The 23,626-nt window shown below is 37.0% G+C and overlaps 2 protein-coding genes across 3 annotated transcripts; one reads left to right on the forward strand and one right to left on the reverse strand.

Moving 5' to 3' along the window:
- Nucleotides 1-379: 379 nt before the first annotated feature.
- Nucleotides 380-18,657, reverse strand: LOC131155231 (homeobox-leucine zipper protein PROTODERMAL FACTOR 2-like). Of its 2 annotated transcripts, none has more exons than XM_058108222.1 (10): nucleotides 18,384-18,657; nucleotides 17,251-17,328; nucleotides 15,551-15,913; nucleotides 3,739-3,852; nucleotides 3,396-3,608; nucleotides 3,023-3,206; nucleotides 1,863-2,104; nucleotides 1,659-1,760; nucleotides 1,273-1,559; nucleotides 380-604 (listed from the first exon to the last, which is right to left on the reverse strand). In XM_058108222.1, exons 2-9 carry the CDS (start codon nucleotides 17,263-17,265, stop codon nucleotides 1,476-1,478), a joined length of 1,317 nt encoding a protein of 438 aa, XP_057964205.1. In that variant the 5' UTR covers nucleotides 17,266-17,328; nucleotides 18,384-18,657; the 3' UTR covers nucleotides 380-604; nucleotides 1,273-1,475. The 2 variants fall into 2 exon arrangements, with proteins under 2 accessions (XP_057964205.1, XP_057964204.1); XM_058108221.1 differs by having other exon boundaries at nucleotides 1,659-1,769; nucleotides 18,384-18,614.
- A 1,422-nt stretch (nucleotides 18,658-20,079) lies between these two features.
- LOC131155327 (plasmodesmata-located protein 2) lies at nucleotides 20,080-21,689 on the forward strand. The gene is made up of 3 exons (XM_058108378.1): nucleotides 20,080-20,948; nucleotides 21,134-21,248; nucleotides 21,356-21,689. Exons 1-2 carry the CDS (start codon nucleotides 20,174-20,176, stop codon nucleotides 21,244-21,246), a joined length of 888 nt encoding a protein of 295 aa, XP_057964361.1. The 5' UTR covers nucleotides 20,080-20,173; the 3' UTR covers nucleotides 21,247-21,248; nucleotides 21,356-21,689.
- Nucleotides 21,690-23,626: the final 1,937 nt, after the last annotated feature.

Raw genomic sequence — 23,626 nt, forward strand, 5'->3', positions numbered from 1 at the left:
TAGAAAGTTTGATCTTCCACCTTAAAAATAGAAAATAAGTTATCAAGAGCTATACTCCGATCACCCGTTTTCCATCTTTGCAAAAAGCTTGAGGACTGCATGAGGATGAGAAGAGTATTAAATATTGTACTAAATATAACTTAAGCAGGGACGATCATTAGTGATGTTCATTAACAGGTTTCCAGTATGGGTTCATTTTTTTTAAAATAATTGTTTATTCAAAATTTTGAACTTAACCCAAAAGCCAGACTCACTGCATTCAACACGATGGTTTTAGATGTGATTTGAAAGCATGCAAAACTCTGTTCATGGAACTAATTGGTTTATTTACAGAAGCCCATAAACACGATGCTACTCTGATCTGAGGAACTAACCATTGTTTGGTATGGAAATATCAACCTTTAATAAGCCACATGCAGGGAAACTGGAATCCACTATTTTTTTATCAATCAATTTACATTTGAAAGCCCATAATAGTATCTAATGGACATGACTACTAAACTGACATTCATGAAGAGAGGAGAAAGCCCAGAAAGTTTTGGGTGCACTTGTATTATGGAATTTGTCTAATCTGAAAGCTTTCATTCGTCACTCCCATCTTGGACTGCAGGAGAAAGAAGAGAAGGCGGGTTCAAAGATCAAAACAAAGAAATATTATTGTTGCCATAAGCAAGAAAAATGTTTTTTTCCTTTTTTTCTTTTTGGGCTTTATGAAATATTGCTCTTCAAAAAAAGTCTATGGGTGGGGGTGAAAAAAACAAAGGAAAGGAAGAGAATCAAACATTCCTCATTTATATAATTTGAGGAAGTCACATGTTACTTGGTTTTATGAAAAATAAAAAAATAGTACTTTCAAAAGAAGAAGAAGAAGAAGAAGAAGAAGAAGAAGAGGAAGGTGCAGATAGTATTAAAAAAGAGAGAAAAAACCTAATTTTTAAATGGAAAATTGAACACATAGGGCTGCACCACCAAAATAGTAATGAGCATTAATTTAAATAAAGGAAATCTTAAGTTGTCTTGAAAAAAGGTTTGCAAGTTGATGACTAAAATTTGTCAAGGCCAATGACAGGACATGGAATAATCCCCTAAAACATAGTTTTCTTTTCATTCTTTCAAAGACAGGTAAAGATACCATTATATGACCAAGTAAAGAGTTAGACTGAAGCAGGTAAGATTTTGAAAGAGTCAGGACCACCCAGGAGTACCTGTTTTCTTGCATGCGTGTTGAGGTTTTAAATAATTTTCCCAATGGAAGGTGAATGGGGAACTTACATTCATTAAGTATCTCGTTGATGCTGTTCTCGATGACGTGGCTTACGCTTTTAGCAGCATGACCAGACCGTCCACCATAAAAAGGCAGAAGCTTCGCAATGGTCACTAGAGAGGCTTTGGATTGGAGGCCTTCAGAACCATCAGGCAGTATGGCAAAACCAGAAGGTAGTAAGCAGACATCTTCCCCTCCTCCTGGAAGAGCGTTAATATCTTTTTCTCACTGGGGATGATATGACAAAAGAGCAAAATTCATCCCTTGAAGTCTCCCGTAACACATATGCATGGAGCTGTAACATTAGAACATCATTCAATGTCAACAAAGACAGGGTTGCAAGGTTAACATCCATCAAAGAATAACGTTAAGAGACTTCTTGGACAATTGATACCTTTATAAACTCATTTTGAAAAATTTCTTCCTCATCTATGGTGATGCAGTTACTATTGTCGTACGTCGAAAACTCAACCACTTTATTAGCCTTATTCACCCCCTGAAAAGACTGTCTAGCCACTTAAATATATTTATAAATTACAGAATTTACATTACACACCTATAAGAGCAGTAAATCAAAGACGTTGAGGCTTCAATTTACCAGGAAGTCAAAATTCTTTCTGACAAGAAACTCAAAAACTTTAAGGGGTTTTGCCAGAACACGAAAGCTAGTCAAGCCAACGTAATTCTCTAAGCCCAATGCATCCACTGTTACAGCCCTTAACAATCTTACTACTATGTTAGGAAGAGTAACCACCCATGTACTTCCATACAGAGCTTCATTGACATAGCTCAAAAAGGCCATCTTCATGGATTGAGTCAATTCAAGGAGAGCAGTGTGTACTACACATTTCACATTCAAATGAAGGTCAGATTGAAGAGTCAGAGCTCATCCTAGGCTAAAAATTTGCTGTTAAAGCAATTATATAATTCCAGCTACCATTAAATTCAACAGCCACTTTAAGGGATTTAGAAAATAGAAATGATATACGTGACAAGAACTGCCTCAGGCTGGTCATTTTTTGACTCTGAGTCCATGAATAAAGCACTCTCACAATGATGGAATTCCAAATCCAGGCAGTAAGCTTAAAATTTTGATTATAATAGCTTCTATAACTGCTCTGCAGGATGAGACAAAGCATTAGATGTTGGCTGCTAGAGTTGGATTACATTTTCCTGTTCCTGAAAAATGCCTATGGAATGCGGAGACAACTTAACAGCAGCTCATCAGCCATCCTAGTTATGACCCATCTATATACATTCTTGATCTACAACTGGTTTAGTCCCTTCACCTCAAACTATCAATTTTTGTCCCTGAAAAGAACATGATCTACACATGTTCGTTCTTTCTATAGGAACTAAATCTTGGGCATTTGGTGATTGTAATACAATATGCATACTCCTCTACAAAACGCAATTTGTTGCTGTTCAGTTTGTTTTGCACCACTAGAGTTCAGAAACCATGAAGAACTGTGAGGAATTATGTTTATTTCAAACTAATCTGTTGGCAAAATAGGTGACAGGGAAAAAAAATAAATCAAAAAAAGAACTTCATGACTGCAAGTTCCAGCAGGTTAGTTTCATTCAAGATTTTGCCAAGTATATTACCAAAAGTTTATTTTTTATAGGTTGACGGTGCCTAGATACTGTTCAGATGTTAATACTCTAAATGCATTTTAGCAATGCATGCCATGGTTTTTGATTAAGGCCCTTATCTTCCCCCTTTTATGCTCTTATTTTGAACATTAAAAATTTGCTCACCTTTTGTGTTTGGTTGAATATTAGTCTTAATTTCTCTAAATAGGCTTCTACTGCGCTTCAACTTCCACAACAAGGTGCTAACCCAGTTCTTCGCACAAAATGCCAAATTTGAACAGATTATATTGGAGTAGATATTGTTTTTAGTTGGATTCATAGATGCTAGCATGTTCTCAATCCATATGATCTGCACAATAAGAAAGATATGGGCATCAGACAGTCATAAATAGCTCAAAAATAAGTAGGATGATTGCATAAAATCAACCTTGGGGAAAGGATCCTTATACAGCCATCATCAGTCTATACAAATTGAAAAACTTCTGTTACTGAGATGATTTTTTCACGTTCATATAGAAAAGTTTACCACAATACTAACCTCAGAGCCACTCTCATGTTCCCTGATTATCACCCCTGATGGCCTCCTTAGACAATTCTGTTCCAATGCACATTTGGGAAGTTCATCATTGAAATAATCTTCTGAAACATCAAAAATGGCCCATATTTTTGGTATGATCTCTCTTTGGAATCTCAAAAAGCATAATTTCCGGCTTTGCATGAATGTTGTCGGTAATTGAAATTCTGCATTCACCTGTTAAATAGGACAAGAAGGATAAGTTGGAGCAGGTCAATGATATTGATGAGAACCATCTAAATTCCTTGTACCATAGTTTGCAAAACTCAGGCAAGGCGATCTCCAAGTGAGAGGCAGGAAAGTATACCATTTGTATATTCTGGATTCTGGGATCATTTCTACTCAATTTCCGCAAAATACCACTTGGGGCATGGCTAGATCCACGATAAACAATGTGGCAGAATGATGAAGCCCATTTTCTCTAAAATGAAAACAAAGCAATTGAAATATAGAACAAGCCGGTGGAAATGAATAACAAATTCAAAATATTAATCTGATACAAGATTAATAAAATTAAATATCACAAAAGTTGCAAAACCATGATTTACTAGACTTGTATGGCGAGCTTTTTTTTTTTCACTTCTGGACCTTGTTTAACAGTTCATTAAAGTTTACAATTGTCAAGTTATTTTCTAGCATGCCAATCATTTAAACAAAAGTTCTATCAAATCACATGCTTTTCAGTGACAGAACCACCTTTTAGTGGATGAGAACTGGGTGAACTGTGCAAGGTAGAGCTGGAGGATGTTTCCTAGTATTTTCCCCTATGGATAGCGTGAGCAGGTGTAGGCTAGCCCGATTTCATCAGAACAAAACTGATGCTCTTCAATATTCTCTCTGGATGATGCAGTGCATTGAAATTAGTTATGCACAGATTTCAGGAGAGAGAACCACAAAGAACTCCGATTCTGTCTCCTTCAGTGATGGGCATGGGCAAGTCAATACCAAATTTTATTCTTGGTCCAGTTCCTTAATGCAGGGGGAGACATGGTGTCAAAGAAAAGAAAGGAAATTGTAAAATCTTGGATTGAATGCTACTGGGAGGTTTTATCCAGTTCCTCTTTCGTAGGCTCGGTGGTGTGCTGGAGGTGTTTTCATAATAGTTATTTGTTCTCTTTTGGACCCTGAAAACTTGGGTAAGATGATGGCTTCTTCGGGGGCTTTTGGCGATATGATTCTGAAGCAAAAAACTGGAGAATGAAGGAAAACAGATGATTTATATCTTCTTCCTCTTTCATGTCCCTCTTAATGGAAAGCAGTTTATTTGTAAAAGTAACGCAGTGCGCTTGTGCAGGACATACATGTTGGGAAAACTGCTGTAAAAAAATTTTCCTTCATGCAATAAATGGAGCAATTAAATTACCAGTATTAACCAATTAGACGTTAGCAAATATCAGTGGCAAAATTTTACCGCACTGTAAATGATGGTGAAAAATTGATAGTAACTAAGTTTAAAGACGACACCAAATTTTTACATGGAAAACCCCAAAATGGGTAAAAACCACAGGACCTCTGGTCCAGGCAAAATTCATTATGTATTAAGGAGTACAACAACCCAATCTACCACTCTTACCCAAGTGATGAAAATGCAGCAAGATAAGGGTACAGGAAGGATCTCACCAGATCTACACAAACAGAGATAAATACACAACAACTGGAATCATTGAAGTAGTAGCCCATATATCGTCTACAACATACTGAAAAATCAGGCCGATCAGAAACCGTTTGACCGCCGATCGGTCAATGACTAGAAGCTGCTACCTTCCCACTTCTCTGTTTCAAGAGTATGGACACACTCACTTGTGCTCACTCTTCTGTATTCCGCTCACTTCTCTGCAATCTCCAGCACGCCTCTCCTCTTTTTAAATGCAAATATCCCCTTATTCTCCAGCTAATCTTGCTTCTATTCCAGCTAATCTTACTGCCAATCCTTTCTGTATGCATTGAGAAGCCAGCTATAAATTTTGTTTGGTTGGGGTGGGTGTGATGATGTTCACATGCTTCCTTTTTTATTTTTCTTTTTCTTCATTGTTGCTCACATGTGGGTATGCCCGACAATTCTCCCCCTCCCGACTCACAAGGAGAGGTCCAGCAGACCTGCTACCCCTTTGCAAAACTCGAACTTTCTCAAAGGTAAAGTCTTTGTCATCATGTCTGCTCCACTGTCATTTGTGTGGATCTTTTCAAGCTGTAAAAAATTCATCCTAACACATCCCGAATCCAATGATATCTTATCTCAATATGCTTGGATCTAGAGTGAAATGACAGATTTTTACTGAGATGAATTGCACTTTGACTGTCACAGTGTACTTTATATATGCTTGGATCTAGAGTGAAATGACAGATTTTTACTGAGATGAATTGCACTTTGACTGTCACAGTGTACTTTATATTTGTCCTGCTCAAGTCCCAGCTCTTTCAGAAATTTCTTCATCCACAACAGTTCCATTGATGCCTCAGTGATGACAATATATTCTGCTTCTGTGGTTGACAAAGCACTGTAATTTAGATTGCCAAGATACTGCACCCCCAGCCAAGTTTATAAATATCTCAATGTGGATTTTCTAGAATCTGGATCACCAGCCATGTCAGCTTCTGTATAGCCAACCAACTCTGCCTTGCAGTTCCCAAAACATAAACAGAATTTAGACATACCCCTGAGATACTGAAGAATCCATTTTACTGCTTCCCAATGCTAATTTCCTAGATTTGACAGAAACCGGCTTACCACTCCAACTGAATGCTCAACGTCTAGTCTTGTGCAAACCATAGCATACATTAGGCTGCCTACTGCTGATGCATAAGGAACTTCTTCATGTCATCTTTCTCCCCTGAAGTTGTTGCAGACTGTTTTGAACTCACCTTGAAGTGACCTACAAGTGGAGAACTTACTGTCTTGGCATTACTCATATTGAATCTCTCCAACACCTTTTCAATGTATTTTTCTTGTGAGAGCCACAATATCTTGTTCTTTCAGTCTCGAGATATCCTCATGCCAAGAATATGCTTTGTGGTCCCCAAGTCCTTCATTGCAAAGGACTTACTCAATTTTGCCTCCAAGCTAGTTATTCTCTTAGTATCATGTCCAAAATAAAATCATCACTTGAAAATTTCTTAACAAACACACGGTGATCAGAAGTAGTCTTATTGTACCCATTCTCTGTCATGAAGGATTCAAATTTCTTGTACCGTTGTCTAGGGGCTTGCTTCAGGCCGTAAAGGGTTTTATTTAGTTTGCACACAAGGTTGTCCTTACTTTTCACTTTAAAACCTTCCGGCTGCTCCATGTAAATTTCCTTCTCCAGGTCACCATGAAGAAAAGCAGTATTTGCATCAAGTTGTTTAGTCTCCAAGTTCAAACTTGTAGTTATACCAAGAACAACTCTGATAGAAGACATTTTTACAACAGGTGAAAATATCTCGTCAAAATCCATACCTTTATTTTGATTGAATCCTTTGATGACCAATCTGGCTTTTTATTTGGGTTGAGAAATGTTCCCATCCTTCTTCAATCTGTACACACATTTGTTCTTAAGTGTTTTCTTACCCTTTGGTATCTGTATCAGCTCATAAGCTCTATTTTCTTGTAGTGAGTGCATTTCTTCTTGCATAGTTTGCAGCCATTCTGCCCTATGAATACTGGTTATAACTTCATTAAAGCACTCAAATTCTCCAGCTTCCGTCAAGTTCACAAAATCATCAGAGTAATACCTTGGATTGCAACGATGCTCCCTAGAAGATCTTCTAACCTCAGGTTGAACTGGTGGATCTGGAGGGGTTTGCTCCACCTATTCTTCAATAGTCATCATCCTACGTTTGTTGACTAGATTCATTTTCATCCTCTTCTTGCTAGTCTCCCCCATAATTATCATTCACCACGGAAGGGAATTTTGGAACAGGATCAACAACTTTTACTAGTGTTGGCTTTGATGTCTCACTCTTTGTTGTGTTTTTGTGACTCATATACTTGATGGAGTGCATAAACAAGGAAGAAAACATAGTTGAAAGTCACTTGTGCTAAGGAGCAGCAGCAAACCATCAACTATTTGGCCAAATCAGTCGACGATTCAATCCAAAATTCAAACAATTACATTCTGTCTGGCTCGGGACAAACAGGGTAGATTTTGAATTTTGAATATTTGGACGTTAATATGGTTGGGTTTCAAGGGGAAACCTCCAAGGCGGCTTATATATACACAGTATACGTTGTATATGGTGAGCCAAGTGTGGTTGAGAGAGAATTGAGAGGATTCTTGTATTACTCTTGTAATTTACACAAGAAGATAGTGAATCCTTGCCGTTTACTCCCGTGGATGTAGGCATTGTTGAACCACGTAATTTTTTGTGTCTTTGAGATTGTTATTGTTTTAATTTACTTGTTGTGGTGGTGGATTATTCTATATATTCACCATTAGATTGCTGGAGTGTGTGTTTGATCCTTTACCATGGTTTTAAATAAAGGCCGCGACCATTACATAACGCCGTTACGTAAAGATTTTTTGGGTTACCGATACTGTTACACACCGCAGAATCCGTGGGAAGAAAAATCACAGCCGTAGCGGCCATTATGGACCGCGACCGTTACGTAAAGGCTACTACGTCTGTTACGTAACTCCTACAAGACTATTACACAAAAAAATTATTTTATTTTTTACTTTTTCTTCTCACTCTTTCCCTCTCTTTCATATATCATTCTCAATATACCTAGTGGCAAGAGGGGGAAAAGATTATAATGAGGATAACAATGATACAAAATTTACTATTTCTTTACCTACTAACAATAGATGCATTAATTAACAATTTGAAAAAACTAACTTGTTAGGAAAATATTTTATTTTGATAATACTAGTAATGTGATATTTATGTTCTATATTTTTCAACTTCAACCTTCTTTCTTTTCTAGTTATTTTATATTTGTATTATTCGTATGTCTTATGTGTCTAATATATTAATGGAGTGTATAATGTATTTTGTTTTATTAATTAATTTAGCACACAAGAATTTATCACATATAAGAACAATGAGAAGTATAAATACGCACACACATGTAATTTTTCTATCAATGGTGGTTTAAAACAAATGTAAACTTGTTGCCCTAACCAAATAACTTAGTTACACGAACTAAAGGATCCAAAATACACTAAAACTCTTTTTAAGAAGGGCTAAAAGCTTAAAACATGCAAGTATTCTAATATGCACAAGATTGTGTGTGCTTAAAAAAAATTCACGGCCATTACACCCACGTCCCGTTATGTAACATCCGCTAATCCCGCTTCCCGTTATGTTACGCTACCCGTTACCATGATTTAAAACCATGGTTTTTACACAAAAATTGGTATCAGAGCATTGTTGTAATGGCCTTTGGATCTTTATTTGCGAAATTTGACGTCGTCAAGTTTGATGGAATCGGGAATTTCGGTTTGTGGCAAAGAAGGGTGAAGGATCTCTTGGTGCAGCAAAGGATGATGAAGGCATTGTATGGAATTCAACCGAAAAGAATGGATGAAGCAACATGGAATGAATTGGAGGCAAAAGCAGTATCAACCATCCATTTGTGTTTGGCTGATGACGTGTTGTATCACGTCATGGATGAGGATTCTCCGGTAGTAGTTTAGCGTAAACTAGAAAGCCGGTATATGTCTAAGTCTTTATCGAACAAACTCTTTCTTAAGCAAATGTTGTATTGGCTTAAGATGGTGGAGGGTTCGGATTTGAACCAACATATCAACACTTTCAATCAGATTGTGAGTGATTTAGTGCATGTTGATGTAAAGTTCGAGGAGGAAGACAAGGCATTGATGCTATTAAATTCCCTACCTGCGTCTCAAGCTTATGAGAACTTGGTTACCACTCATATATGGGGCAAGGAAAGTTTGAATTTGGAAGAGATGACAAGCGTATTGCTTGGTTTTCATCGAAGAAAAATGGCCAAAGATGATGTTTCACATTTTGAAGGGCTTGTGGTGAAAAGTAACCAAGAATATGGGAGACGTAAGTCTCAGAGTGGATTTCGGTTGCAGTACGGAAAGAAGAAGGAGGTGAAGTGTTTTAGGTGCGGTAAAATTGGGCACATAAAACCGGAATGTCTGGAGTGGAAGAATGGGAATGCTGAAAATCAACAGGGTCCGTCAAAATCTACAAATGTAGTGGAAGGAGACACGGAAAGCAGTGATGGTGATATGCTATGTGTTTCATCAGGTTCGGAGTGCCTCACAGATGATTCTTGAATCCTAAATGCTAGATGCTCTCATCATATGACAGCAAATAGAAAATGGTTCGACACCTATAGGTCAATTAATATTGGTTGTATTTTGATAGGAAATGATATTTCATGCAAAATACTTGGTATTGGAAATGTCAAAATCAAAATGTATGATGGTGTTGTGAGAACTGTATGTGATGTAAGGCATGTACCGGGCATAAGGAAGAATTTTATTTCATTAGGCACTTTAGACTATAACGGATATTGTTACAAGTCTGAAAGTGGGAAATGAAAGTGTGTGAAGGCAACTCAATAGTGATGAAAGGAGAAAAGGTAGCGGGAAATATCTATGCACTGTAGGGTGTTACAGTTGTAGGTGGAGCTACAACTATAGAATCTGAGTCAGATGTTCTGTGGCATATGCGGTTAAAGCATATGGATGACTAAATGTATTCAGATGTTTGGGGACTAGTGAGGATAGAATCAAGGGGCAGACATATGTTTTTTGAGGGTGTATCAAGAAAGGTCTTGGTTTATCTCATATGGCACAAGCCTGATGTTGATGTGTTTACCAGGTTAAACTTGTGGTTAAGGTGGAGAACCAGACCGGGAGAGAGATCCTCAGGTCAAACATTGAGATAGAGTACGCTAGTTTTGTTCAAGAAGTTATTTGCAAGGCTTATAGGGTACTTCTTGGTGAAGTCAGTCAATATGATGCGTATCTCATGTGACCGATCACCAAAGGTATCACTAGATGGGAGAGTTGCAAGTACATTGTGGGCAGGTTCTGCGGTAGACTACTCGATTGTGAGAGAATGCCCACTAGTGCATTATTATAGTGATGGAAGATTTAGGTTTGGTGTTATGTCCGGACAATACATATTTCTGGGATATAAGAAAGGTGGGTGCAAGTTGGGTGATCCTTTGGCAAATAAATGGGTGATCAAGGATATGACTTTTGGTGAGAAAGTCGTGGGGCAGCGTGCTCAGGTAAAGGAAGAAAAACAAATGCCAGAAAACTGCGGCAGCAGCAATCATGTAATTCAAGTGAAGTTAGATACTCAGGGCAGAAATGCAAGGAGTTCTATCTCGGGTCAACAGTATCACAGTTTAATGGGCATGTGATGCTAGTGGAGCAACAGACTTAGGGCAAAGATGACATTGTTTATGTTGCAGGGAGTTTCAACTCGGGAGACCAGCAGGAACACAATGGGCCCATGTGCACTATTAGACCACCACTCAGTTATAAATTTGGCAGCTGGAGTTTTATGCATTCATTACTACTAGCAGCAAGGTTCCTACTATTTTTCAAATTGCTGTGCACAGCAAAGGGAAAAATAGAAGGACAAGTGTTATGGTGAAGGGAATGGAGGTATTGCATATGTACCAGTGTGTGAGTTGGTGAGGCTTCCAGTGTGGAAGAGGGTGATAGGATACAATGGAGTGATGTATCTGTTTTGTATAAATGATTGGCTAGAAAGGCTTTAACTGAGGCTAATCAGTTGGGAATTCTGTTGAAAGTTTTTGACATGAATGTGTTGGGTACGACCAAGATGGATCCTGGTTTGCTGATTCGTATGGATAGAGCTGTGGGGAGATTGGTGTTATCTTAGTGTGGCTTTGTGGATGGAATCGCAGGGAGACTTCGTTTGCTGTCTTAAGGGGATTCTGTGAAGAATCGATGTGAAATGTCTACCGCTCGGTACCCAAGAATGGGCCGTGATGTCTAGGATATGCCAAAGGTCCCTCATGATGATGTAATGGGGTGTTTTGACAGACAACAGAGTGGATCGTCAATTGTGAGATTTGTTGAGGACTATGTAGGGGGCTTTGGTAATAGAAGGTTTGCAGCAGCATTTGTATTTACTGTTGTAGGAAGGCCTTGTTGGAAGCCTAGGGCGAAGTCTCAGATTGTTGCGTCTACAACTGAATCGGGGTTGATGGTAGAAGCTGAAGCTACCATCGGCAAGTTCAAGCAGCATTGTTTGGACTTAATGTTTGTCTCCAATTGCTAGACGAGAGACGGTCCCAACCTAATGGTAAATGTTTTTTGGTTTCTCTTAAGGAGCGTATACTCGCCAAGGTGGAGATTGTTGTGTTTTTGTGGCTCATATACTTGATGGAATGCATAAACAAGGAAGAAAATATAGTTGAAAGTCACTTGTGCTAAGAAGCAAAAGCAAACCGTCGATTGTTTGGCCAAATCAGTCAACGGTTTGATCCAGAATTTAGACATTTACATTACGTCTGAAACAGTTGATTGATTGGCCCAATCATTCGATTGTTTGGCTCGGGACACCCAGCGCAGATTTTGAATTTTAAATATTTGGACGTTAATATGGTTGGGTTTCGGGGGGAAACCTCCGAGGAGGCTTATATATACATAGTATATGATGTATATGGTGAGCAAAGTGTGGTTGAGAGAGAATTGAGAGGATTCTTGTATTACTCTTGTAATTTACACAAGAAGATATTGAATCCTTGTCATTTGCTCCCGTGGATGTAGGCATTGCCGAACCACGTAATTCTCTGTGTCTTTGAGATTGTTATTGTTCTAATTTACTTGCTCACCATTCTATATATTCGCCATTAGATTGCTACAGTGTGTGTGTGTGTGTGTGTTTGATCCTTTACATACAAATTATATATATTCCGCTGTACATATTTGGGGGTTTTTACACAACACTATTTTTATCAAAGTCCTCAATGGTTTGATCTTCAAGAAATATAACGTCCCTGCTTCTAACCAACTTCTTGTTAATAGGATCCCACAATCTGTAGCCAAAATCTTCACGCCCATAGCCTAGGAAAATGCACTGCTTTGATTTTCCATCTAATTTGGATCTTTTATCCTTTGGAATGTGAACAAATGCGCCGCATCCAAATACTTTTAAATGATCATATGAAACATCTTTTCCTATCTATACCTTTTTTGGTACATCCTCTAGGAGAGGAACTAATGGTGACAAGTTGATCAGACCCACAGCAGTATGCATTGCTTCCCCCTAAAATGTGCATGGCAATTTTGCATGAGAAAGCATGCATTTGATTCTATCTATAATGGTTCTATTCATTATTTCAGCCACGCCGTTGTATTGAGGAGTCTTTGGAACACTTTTTTGAAGCATGATGCCATGTTCCCTGCAATAGGCTTCAAATGGCCCTTTGTATTCACCTTCAATATCAGCCTTGACGCATTTCAATTTTCTTCCTGTTTCTCTTTCAACACTAACATGGAATTGCTTGAATTTCTCAAACACCTCATCTTTTGTTTTCAAAACATAGGCCCACAGTTTTCTAGAACAGTCATCAATAAATGTAACAAATATAATGCACCTCCTAGAGTACTGTCACCCATTGAACAAAAATCAGTGTGCACCAAATCAAGAATGTTTGATTTTCTGTGTTGTGAACACCTGTGAAATGCAACACGATTTTGCTTACCAACTAGACAGTGAGTGCAAGTCTTTAACCTCATGCCTTCAATTGGAAGAATTTTCTTCCTAGTAAGTGTCTCCAGCCCTTTCTCACTCAAGTGTCCAAGCTGCTTGTGCCAAAGTTCCATTAAGGTGTCCTCGGCTAGATTTACCTCTCCTTTGCACAATTTGACTTGTGTGGTGTATAAAGAATTTAGTTTCTTACCTCTAGCTACCACAAGTGATCCCTTGCTAAGTTTCCATTTTCCATGACCAAAGTGGTTATGGTACCCATCATCATCTAGAGCACCAATAGAAATTAACTGAAGTCTGATGTTAGGGACATACCTAACCCTTTTCAGAAGAATCTTATAACCAATATTTGTCTCTAGCCAGACGTCTCCAATGCCGGTAATCTTTGATACCTTGTGATATCCCATCCTTACATAGCCATAACATTGCAAGTATAGGAGGTAAACAGATCACGTCGTGAAGTGATGTGGAATGAAGCACCCGAATCAACAACCCAAGTGCAATTCTGGTAAGCACTACAGGCATATCATCACAAATAATTAAAACATCATCCTCAATATTGGTAGCTGCGGTGCCATTTCATCTTTATTTTCACCTTTGTTTGTGCTTCGTTCTTTGGATTTTTCCCTTTTAAATTTTCTACAATTCTTCTTGATGTGCCCTATGATGCTGCAATGATAGCACTTAAATGTCCTATTTGAATTTGGATTTGGATCTCCCCCTTCAGTGGCTCTGTCGGTCAAGATTTTGAAAAATTTCGGCTTGTGCTTCTCCCTTGGCTTTCGAATACAAATGCCTCGAGCTTTGAGGTGATATTCTAGTCCTTCCTTCTAGTCTCTTCATTGAAAAAACTCTCCTTTACAGTGTACATGTCGATCTGACCTGCTGAATTATTTAAGGCCACAATCAGTGCATCCCAGCTATCTGGCAAGGCTCCCAAGAGCAAACATGCCTGCAACTCATCATCTAAATTAATTTTCATATTGGTGAGCAGATTAATAATATCGTGAAAAATATTTAGATGCTCTCATATGCTGCTGCCTTCTTTATATCTCAAATTTACCAATCTTTTAACAAGAAAGGCCTTGTTTTGAGAGATTTTCCTAGCATATAAGGTGTCTAGTTTCTTCCACAATTCATATGCATTTGTTTCATTAGCCACGTGATGAAACACACTATTGTCAATCCATTGTCTAATGAGGCCAACTGTTTTTTCTGTTTGCCCTTTCCCATTCTCTATCTATTTTCTCTGCTGGTTTTGCCTTATCCCCCTCAACTAGATCATATAGGTCTTTGCAAAATAAAATGTCTTCCATTCTTGGCTTCCAAATTGAATAATTTGTTGCTGTCAATTTAAACATAGTACTACTGGTTTCCTCCATTTTAATTGCACAAGAATTACATAATTAATGTAACCAGGCTCTGATACCAGAATGTTGGGGAAAAACTGTATGAATATTTTCCCTCCTAATGCAATAAATGGAGCAATTAAATTACTAGTATTAACCAATTAGGCGGTAATAAGTATCAGTGGCAAAATTTTACCACACAGTAAATGATGGTGAAAAATTGATAGCAACAAACTTTAAAGAAGACACTAAATTTTTACATGGAAAACCCCAAAATGGGTAAAAACCATGGGATCTCTGGTCCAGGAAAAATCTACTATGTATTAAGGAGTACAACAACCCAATCTACCCCTTTTACCCAAGTGGTGAAAATGCAACAAGATAAGGGTACAGGAAGGATCTCACCAAATCTACACAAACAGAGAGAAATACACAATGATCGGAAATGTTGAAGTAGAAAGTAGTAGCCCACAGTATCATCTACAACATACTGAAAAATCAGGCCGATCAAAAACCATTTGATCATCTATCGGATGATGAATAGCAGCTGCTACCTTCCCACTTCTCTGTTTCAAGAGTATGGACGCACTCACTTGTGCTCACTCTTCTGTATTGCGCTCACTTCTCTGCAATATCTAGCGCGCCTCTCCTCCTTTTAAATGCAAATATCCCCTTCTTCTCCAGCTACTCTTGCTTCTATTCCAGCTAATCTTATTGCCAATCCTTTTTGTATGCATTGAGAAGCCAGCTATAAATTTTGTTTGGTTGGGGGGTGTGTGTGATGATGTTCACATGCTTCCCCCTTTTCTAATTTTTTTATTGTTGCTCACATGCAGGTATGTCCCTACATGTGAGGAGGGACCCAACAAAACATTCTTGTGTATTACAATTTATAAGTCTTTTAATACAATCATTAGCATGATTAAGCACAAAAATGCGGTCACGCTAGAAAGAGTAGACAGACATAGAAATCTAGAAAATGAACCTGCATAGTCAACAAAATATGACTAATCCATCCATGCTAAACAAGAACCACCACTGATCACTCTTAACTGATCATTCAGTGAATACAATTTACATAGAAAACATATAATGTATGTCAGGGTTAATAAACCATACCACATCCATCATGATAGAAAGCAGATCCTCCACAAGAATTGGAATAACTGTTTTTTCAATGGAACATTCAACTCTCATTCCAGATGGAGCTGGAGCGCGAAATATCTTGAAGATCTCATCAAAATTACCTATTGCTGGAGTGCTAAGAATCCAAGTATTTGCTTCCACTGCCTTTGTCAAAAGCTCCTTATATGCTGCATTACAGATGTTTTTCGCCGCTTGTAGTTCTAGAAAGAAACTAGCAGCAATCTCGGTGCTGTCGATGAAATCTATAGCCATTGATGCTTCTGGTGTGTCTTGAATTTCCTGGTCTGGTGATGTACCAGGATCCAAAGAATTATTTATGTTAGATGGTCCTGCTCCCTGCCAACAAGGACAAGGCATTTTTAGGGGTACAGCTGGAGTACTAGTTACAAAAATTAGATAATTGCACTGTGGCTTAAAGTCATAAGTGATTTTATTTTTGTTGTTTTCATGGAGCATTGAACTATCACTAATATTTTCAGCCATTGATGCTTAGAGTATTGCTGGACTTCATGGATAAGGGCAAGTCCCTTTGCAAATAGTTGTCCATGGAAAGTGAATGGGACCCATCCATTTAAGCACATAACTTGGGGAATACAGCAATAGTAGTCACTTAAGAGTAGATAATTGACCCATGACCTAGAATTATATGTAATTTATTTGTTCAAATCCTCCAAGTAGGTAGTCTGGCTCTGTTTCATGTAAGCATCAGTTCTATTCTTATCTTGTACATAGTAGCTCTGCAAGAGGAGCATTTCTAATACATTAATTGGTAAAAATGAAAACACATGAAAGCATAAGAATTAATGAATGCCTAGTGGTTATACTTCAAAAGGCAAAAATGATCACATGCAGAGCAGTTTCTTTAGTCAACACAGCTGTAGCTGCACTGATCTTTCCTTTTATCTGGCAGCAGAGATATCACTTGTTATTTAATTCTTAACTGCCTAATCCAAAAACCATGATTCAAAAAACTGCATTTTTGCAGTTTATTTAGGCTTCACCTTGAGATTTGGCTGGGGTTACTGGTGGTTATAATACAAAGGTTAAAACAGTATGCAGAGGTTTATGATGTTCTATCAAATTACCATAAATGTACGGAGTGTATTGTTTATTTGCAGTGACATGAATCTCTTGAAATGTCAAACTGAGTAGGATCCAATCAATTCAAGTCAACAAAACCGTCACTCATTGGGATCATAATGCACACCCTTTTCTTTATTTTTCAGTTAACCAATCATGCAAAGAAACAAATATTAAATCTACACTTCAAATTTTCTCAGTTGCTTAATTTTACTTGAATAAAATTTATTATTCATGTGCAAATATACAGGAGTTGTTTGCTTCTAACTTGCTTTTAGCAGAGGCCACATGTAGGATGGTTGAAATTAGATATCCAAAATAGGTTTAGGGTCTCTTAATGTGTAGGAGATTAGAGGATGCAAGTCTCAATAATTACTCAAGCAAACAAACTCATTTAATATTGTGCATTCCTAGGTTGAGTGAACCATCTTGTCTTAACGAACATCATCTTGTGCTTTATCTATTCGTTCTAAGCTCTCTTGATAATTAGGTGAGTAGATTGGGCTATTTCATGTTTTTAATTACTAAGTGGAAGCAACTAGGTCAGTAACACTGTAACATCTGATTGATAAACACAATAAAGGCTATTTTACCAGGTTTCGTTCCATTCGGATCTTTTTTCTGTCAGCAGTACAAATCCAACAGCTTGTTTCTTGCTGCTTTTTCAGGACCTATGGAGCACAAATAGAGAGGACAAATATGTTAAAAAAAAAAAAGGCATTTAATGAGGAATATGAGAAGCATCCTAGCGGGTAGGAGCCAGGAGGTTCCATTTCTTGCTTACATGTTGTTTCCAAGTCATAAAAGTAAAGACTGACATTTCCAAACATGACAACAAAATATGTGCCATTAGGCTTCAAAGAATCAAGTTTGCAGGAAAACTATGCATGCGTGCCTGCATGCATACACATGCATGAGTACATTCATACCTACATGCATGCACAAATGGTATTTCAAACAATTTCCGACGTAAGGGCTCTCTGAATTAGATTTACCATTTCCCTTTCTTATTTTTAGAACAAATAAAGAAAAGCTAAATAAAAAAATTCAGAAATATAAGAAATGCAGCACCAAGTATAAATATATGAAATCCGTAATTTCTATTGTATAAGTTTTTAACGAAAACATCGACAAGCACCATTTAAACTTTTCTTTAAAAGAATAAATCAAAGAACAGGAAGATCAAGAAATGTTCGGAGCCGAGCTGCTCATATGCATCTCAAAAACAAAACTTCTCAAATTATTTAAACGAACAACAAGGGCAAATACGAATTAAATCATCTCACATTGAAGACGGCTAAATCTATTAAATGATTTCCAAAGCTAAACTGCCTTTTCTAGACTAACGACTACAAGAAAACGTAAACCTCCACTGAATCGAAATGAAAAATAAAATAAAATAAAAACGACTAAACCCTACCCCATCCACGAGAAACTCAGTTTTATTGATGATCGACATTGAAATTGGACTTTAAAAAGAACCCCAAACGTCAAATCCGTCAGGTGCATCAACTTTCCCAGTACAGAATCAAATAATCAAATTACGTTGTGCTTAAAAGAATCAAGAATCAATTCCACGGAGATAGTTTGAAGGAAAAGAGAGTGATAAAAGCTACATTTCACATTCAAGAAGGATAGTTTGAAGGAAAGGAGAGTGATAAGAGCCACATTTCACATTCAAGAACAGCGAGGCGCCGCAAAGATCGGTGAATATTGAGGGATTCACCTTTGAGTGAACGATTCTGGTCTTGGACAGTAGATCCAGAGAGAGCTTCGGCCTGTCTCTAATGGCTGCTTATCTCTCTTGAGATTTTGAGAGAGAGAGAGAGAGAGAGAGAGAGAGAGAGAGAGAGGTTTCTTCTGTTTTTTACTGTTTGTTTCCCGCTTTCAGCATTTGGTTTCTGCTTGGAGGGCTCGTTTCATGGGTCGTTAGAAGAAGACCAAAAGCGAGGTGAGCGAGCGACGGAGGGAGGTCGATTTGTTTAAAAAGTCGAATAACCGATTTCGAGTTTGAATGAAAGTATAATTTGAAAGAAATTTCTTTTTTATTATTAAAAATAAATTTTTATTTTAATACAATAAAACGCATATAAAATTAAAATTTTATTCATATATATATATATTTTTTTTTTTTAAAAAAAAATTGATAATCAAACATGAGAAATTGGATTCCTTTATATTTTCCTTTCATTTCTTTTATATTTTTCAAGTTTCAAACAAGACCTAAATGAATTTATATTTTTTTTTTTTTTAAATGTATATAAATTTAGATCTAAAGTACTCTTCAAAACATAAGATAATCTCCTACGTTTAGTGAAATTTGATGGATCCACTTTGAGGTTTAGTTGACATTTTTTTTATTTATAATTAATTCTTTTAAAATTTGAAGCATTTATTTCATAATATAAAAGGAATTTGTCACAAAAGTTAGCAAAATAAAATGGTGAAATTTTTTTGTTAGATATAATATTACGCTTCAAAATTGGTAATGACCTCTTATCAACCCGTTAGCTTTTTTAATATGGACGGCATAAATTTATATAATTTGATGGATTTTCTTAAAAAAAAAAAAAAAAGTTTAGAGAAATATATTATTATTACTCAATTTTTTTTGCCACCTTAAACTTAATGAGCCAACTGAAGTCAAGTTAAATGTTATTATTTTTCATTTATTTTTTACCAACACAATTAGAATTTAGCTAAAAGTTTTCAAAAATTTAAAAAATTACAAATTTAAGAGTTGAGAGTTTGGAGGCTTAAGAGGCAACGACGTCACATTATATATTATATTGAATAGATCAAAGATAATATAACAAAATAATTAAAAATAAATAAATATATGTGATTGAAAATGTATTCTAAACCAAGTTCATAAACGAGTTTCTTAAGAAAAAATTAAGAAATAAAATAAGTTTACAGCTTATACAAAAAATAAATAAATGTCAAGAACTTACATTATAAATTAATTCATAAGTTGTTAAACTAACTTACTTTATTGTTGAACTTATAAATGAATAAAACTACAAATTATTTAGACGAATTTATTTATGCACTTAATGAACTTAGTATTTATAATTCAAATGTGAAGTGGTTAGTTGTAGTATTTCATATTCAAATTTCATACTGACTCATTTATTCAAGTAAACAGAGTTTAAATGGACAATTACTGAGCTGCTTTGAAAGCCCAAATCTCATGTAGATGCATGTATTTTTCATTCAATTACTTGCGACCATTAGCACCAATTTCATTTGCGAGCTTTAAATGTCCTGGAGCCATGTAATTGGACAAAGCAACTAAGCAAGCCACGTAAAGGCAAAGACACCTGTAAACGCAGAACCGACCAAAGAAAAGGTCCAACTCAACACTCCTATCTTTAGCTTTCGGCCAAAACTCATTTCCAGAACCCTCCAAAACCAAATCTTCCCAGTTCCCCACCATCCGAACCCAAACCGCCAAGCACCTTCCCAAGTCCAAATTCTCCATGCTTTGAACAAAGCTCCCATCCGCATGTCTACATGGGTTTGCCCACAGCCCCTTTCTCCTTCTCCTTCTCCTTCTCCTTCTCCTTCCTCTCTCTGTTCTCAACTCTGCTTGTCATTCTCCACTCCCTCCCATCCGCCAGAACAGCTTCAGATTATGCAAATCTGGTGTACAGAGGCTGTGCAGTGCAGAAATTTCAAGACCCATCCGGGGTTTCCTCGCAAAACCTCAAAACCCTCTTCGATTCTCTACTTTCCCAGTCTTCCAGAACCAGTTTCTACTCCACAACCGCAGGGGAAGGCCAATACGCCATCTTCGGGCTCTATCAGTGCAGGGGAGACCTCGGCAATGGCGATTGCCGCAACTGTTTGAGTAAGCTTCCGGAGCTGTCCGAGAATCTGTGCGGCAAAGCCATTGCTGCGAGGGTTCAGCTCAATGGGTGCTACGTGAGGTACGAGATTGCGGGTTTCAAGCAGATTGGGGGGACTGAGTTGCTCTACAAGGTGTGCGGGTCGAGTCGGGCGGGCGGGTCTGAGTTCGAGGAAAGGAGGGACTCGGCGTTTCAGATGGTGGAGAAGGGCGTAGAGGGAGACAGCAAGGGGTTTTACACTGCGAGTTACGAGTGGGTTTATGCTTTAGGGCAGTGCGAGGGAGACTTGGGGAGTGGGGATTGTGGGGATTGCGTGAGGAGTGCTTTGGACAGAGCAAAGGTGGAGTGTGGAAGCTCAATCTCAGGGCAGGTTTACCTTCACAAGTGCTATATTAGCTACAGCTATTACCCAAATGGGGTGGCCACCAAAGGCCCATCAGGTAAATTTAGAGAGAGAGAGAGAGAGAGAACTTTTTTGTAGAGCTCTTCTTGATTTCAGAGAACAAATGGGTGTGGTGTAGAGACAAGAATGGCCCTATAGTTGAGATTTGTGGGTCATTTTGGTTGCACTTTTTCGTTAAAGTTTGAATTAATGCCTGATGTATAGTGTGTGTGATTGGTGTAGAAAATAAGCAGAGCACAGAGAAAATAGCAGCAATTGTGGTGGGAGTGGCTGCAGCTGTGGGATTTGTGGTTTCTTGTTTGATGTTTGCTAGAACGGCGCTGAAGAAAAAATAAAGGTAAGTTCATTTGGAAAAATATTGAATTTTATTCTATGTTTTAAGATATGGCTTTTCTTATTACTAACACTTCTTTAATGGTATGCAAATTTTTTCTCATGCTGCAGTTTCTCTACACCTGTATAATTCTGCACAGTGCATTGAATGATGAAGCTTAGGGTTTAGGGTTTTAGAAGTTTAAACAGTTTTCCGCGGTGGGAGTTTTTGGATCAGCGAATATTCATCGGGAAGTGTGAAGAGAAAGAAGGAAGAAAACAATAAACAATAGGCTTTCTTTTTGAGTTTTTCATTTTTAAAGTTCCTGCATGCTCCTTTTGATTCTGCTGTTGTTTTTAAGAATCAAATAGCTTGTGTTTGTGTATTTACTGTACATATTGGATGCACATGAACAGATTAAAAATTGATAATATGAATTAAAGTACACTGCTTTACTTTAAAAAAGTCTTCCATTTCACATTGGGCTGTAGTTTTGAATCACTTCTATTTGCCTATCATTGAGATTGGCGGATTGGGTGAGGAGGAAAAGATTTCCTTTCATTTTTTATTTTTTTTTCTACTCTTTGGTGCCGTATGGAATGTAATCATCAGATGAGTGATTGAATTTGCTTTATCTGTTTATGCTTTTTATTGTACTGTGCACGGAAGACGCTCTCAAGCAAGTTCCAACTCAATCGCCAAATTTGAATTAAAAAGTGATGCGGTGGAAAGCATGCATTGGCATGTCTTCTTGCTCACCTTTTGCTTCTCATGGTACATTGATCATGAATTTTTACAGTGGCAATTCTTTTGGAGTGCATGTGGTAGAAAAATAAAAAATAAAAAATAAGAATTTGTTTTTTTATAATAAAAATATTAAATTAATAAATAAAATTTTGATTTTATATGTTAGTAATATTTTAATTTTTAAATTTAAATTATATGCTAGTAATATTTTATTTTTTAATAATATTTAAAATAAAAAATACAATAAAAAGTAAATTCTTTCTTATTTTCTTTCACTTTTTTGCCTTCAAATTAAATCTTGATTCGAACGGGCTTTTAAAATTAATAAGAGGGATGAGGCTTGTTATGAGAATCGTTTTTTTTTCCATTACTTCATTTGACATATTTGATTTTGTTGTCGAACCTCTCATTATTTATCATTGGGATATATTATCTATTATTAGGATATGGGTCCTTCAATATTGGATAGGAGGCTCTTTAGCTCCTTAATTATATTCTCTCTTATCTCTTTTATTGACTAACTTTATTTTATATTAATTGGCTTTTTAGCTTTTTATGTGGTATAGTATTATAACAAGAGGGTAAGACAAGTTTTCTTATGAACTACTTGAATTTTATATGTTAATAACTCAGCTTTAACTCTATTAGAACTTGAGATAAATTAAGTAAACTATTTGGTAACTTCACGAATTGAGTTTTGGATTTTTGTAAATGACCCATGGATCCAGAATTGAACATGAGCTCAATCAAGTTATTTTTATTTTATTATTTTTTTAATATTTTATAAGTGGAATATTATATATTTTAAATATATGCATAATATTGCATATTATATATACTTTTTATACTTACATTTGTTAACACTGGAAGAGTCCATATGTGTGTTTGATACATATGAGTGAGCACCAACTTGACCCAAAAGGTTAAGTCTATTAAGTCTTGAGTCCAATCATGTATATAAACATCAATCATCTACTCACTTTTTTTCTAGTGTGGAACACACTCACAAGTGAAATTCTCAACAATCTCTCCCTCACTTGTGAGTTTCAATTATTCCCCCTTGAACGAAAGCTCCCCCACTTGTGAGTTCCAACTACTCCCCACTTGTGAGTTCCAACTGCTCCCCCTTGAACGGAAGTCATCTTCTCCCTCATGGGACTAATTCTCCAACAGTTGCTCAAATGGACCTTACCATCGCACCTGCAGAGGTATTTCTCTGTTAGGATTCTTGATTCCATTTTTTATGTCTAAGAAAGACCTTATTTAAGCGAGTGCTCAAAAACCATTGCGGTTTAGTCGCTCTCTAGAAGTCGGTCTGGTCAAAGTGAAATTTCATAGGATATACAAAATAGACACGGTTGGGATAAGTGCGGTACTATTCATCCTAGGCCTTTTTGTTTTGCTGTTTGCTATTGAATATATAGAAAATAACAGAAACTATGCGTGAAGCAGTAGAAGAAACTTTGTCCACATGAACTCCAACCCCAACAACTTCAACATCATCGTCAAAGACGATAGCTAATGCTCGGTTTGAGGTGGAGAAATTTGATGGTGCCAATAATTTTGGTATGTGTTAATGTGAGGTGATGGACATCATGTACCAACAGGAATTAGATATTGCTTTGGATGATAAACCAGAGGATATAGGCGGCAGA

The sequence above is a fragment of the Malania oleifera genome, chromosome 5 (assembly GCF_029873635.1).
Source record: "Malania oleifera isolate guangnan ecotype guangnan chromosome 5, ASM2987363v1, whole genome shotgun sequence".
NCBI lineage: Eukaryota > Viridiplantae > Streptophyta > Magnoliopsida > Santalales > Ximeniaceae > Malania > Malania oleifera.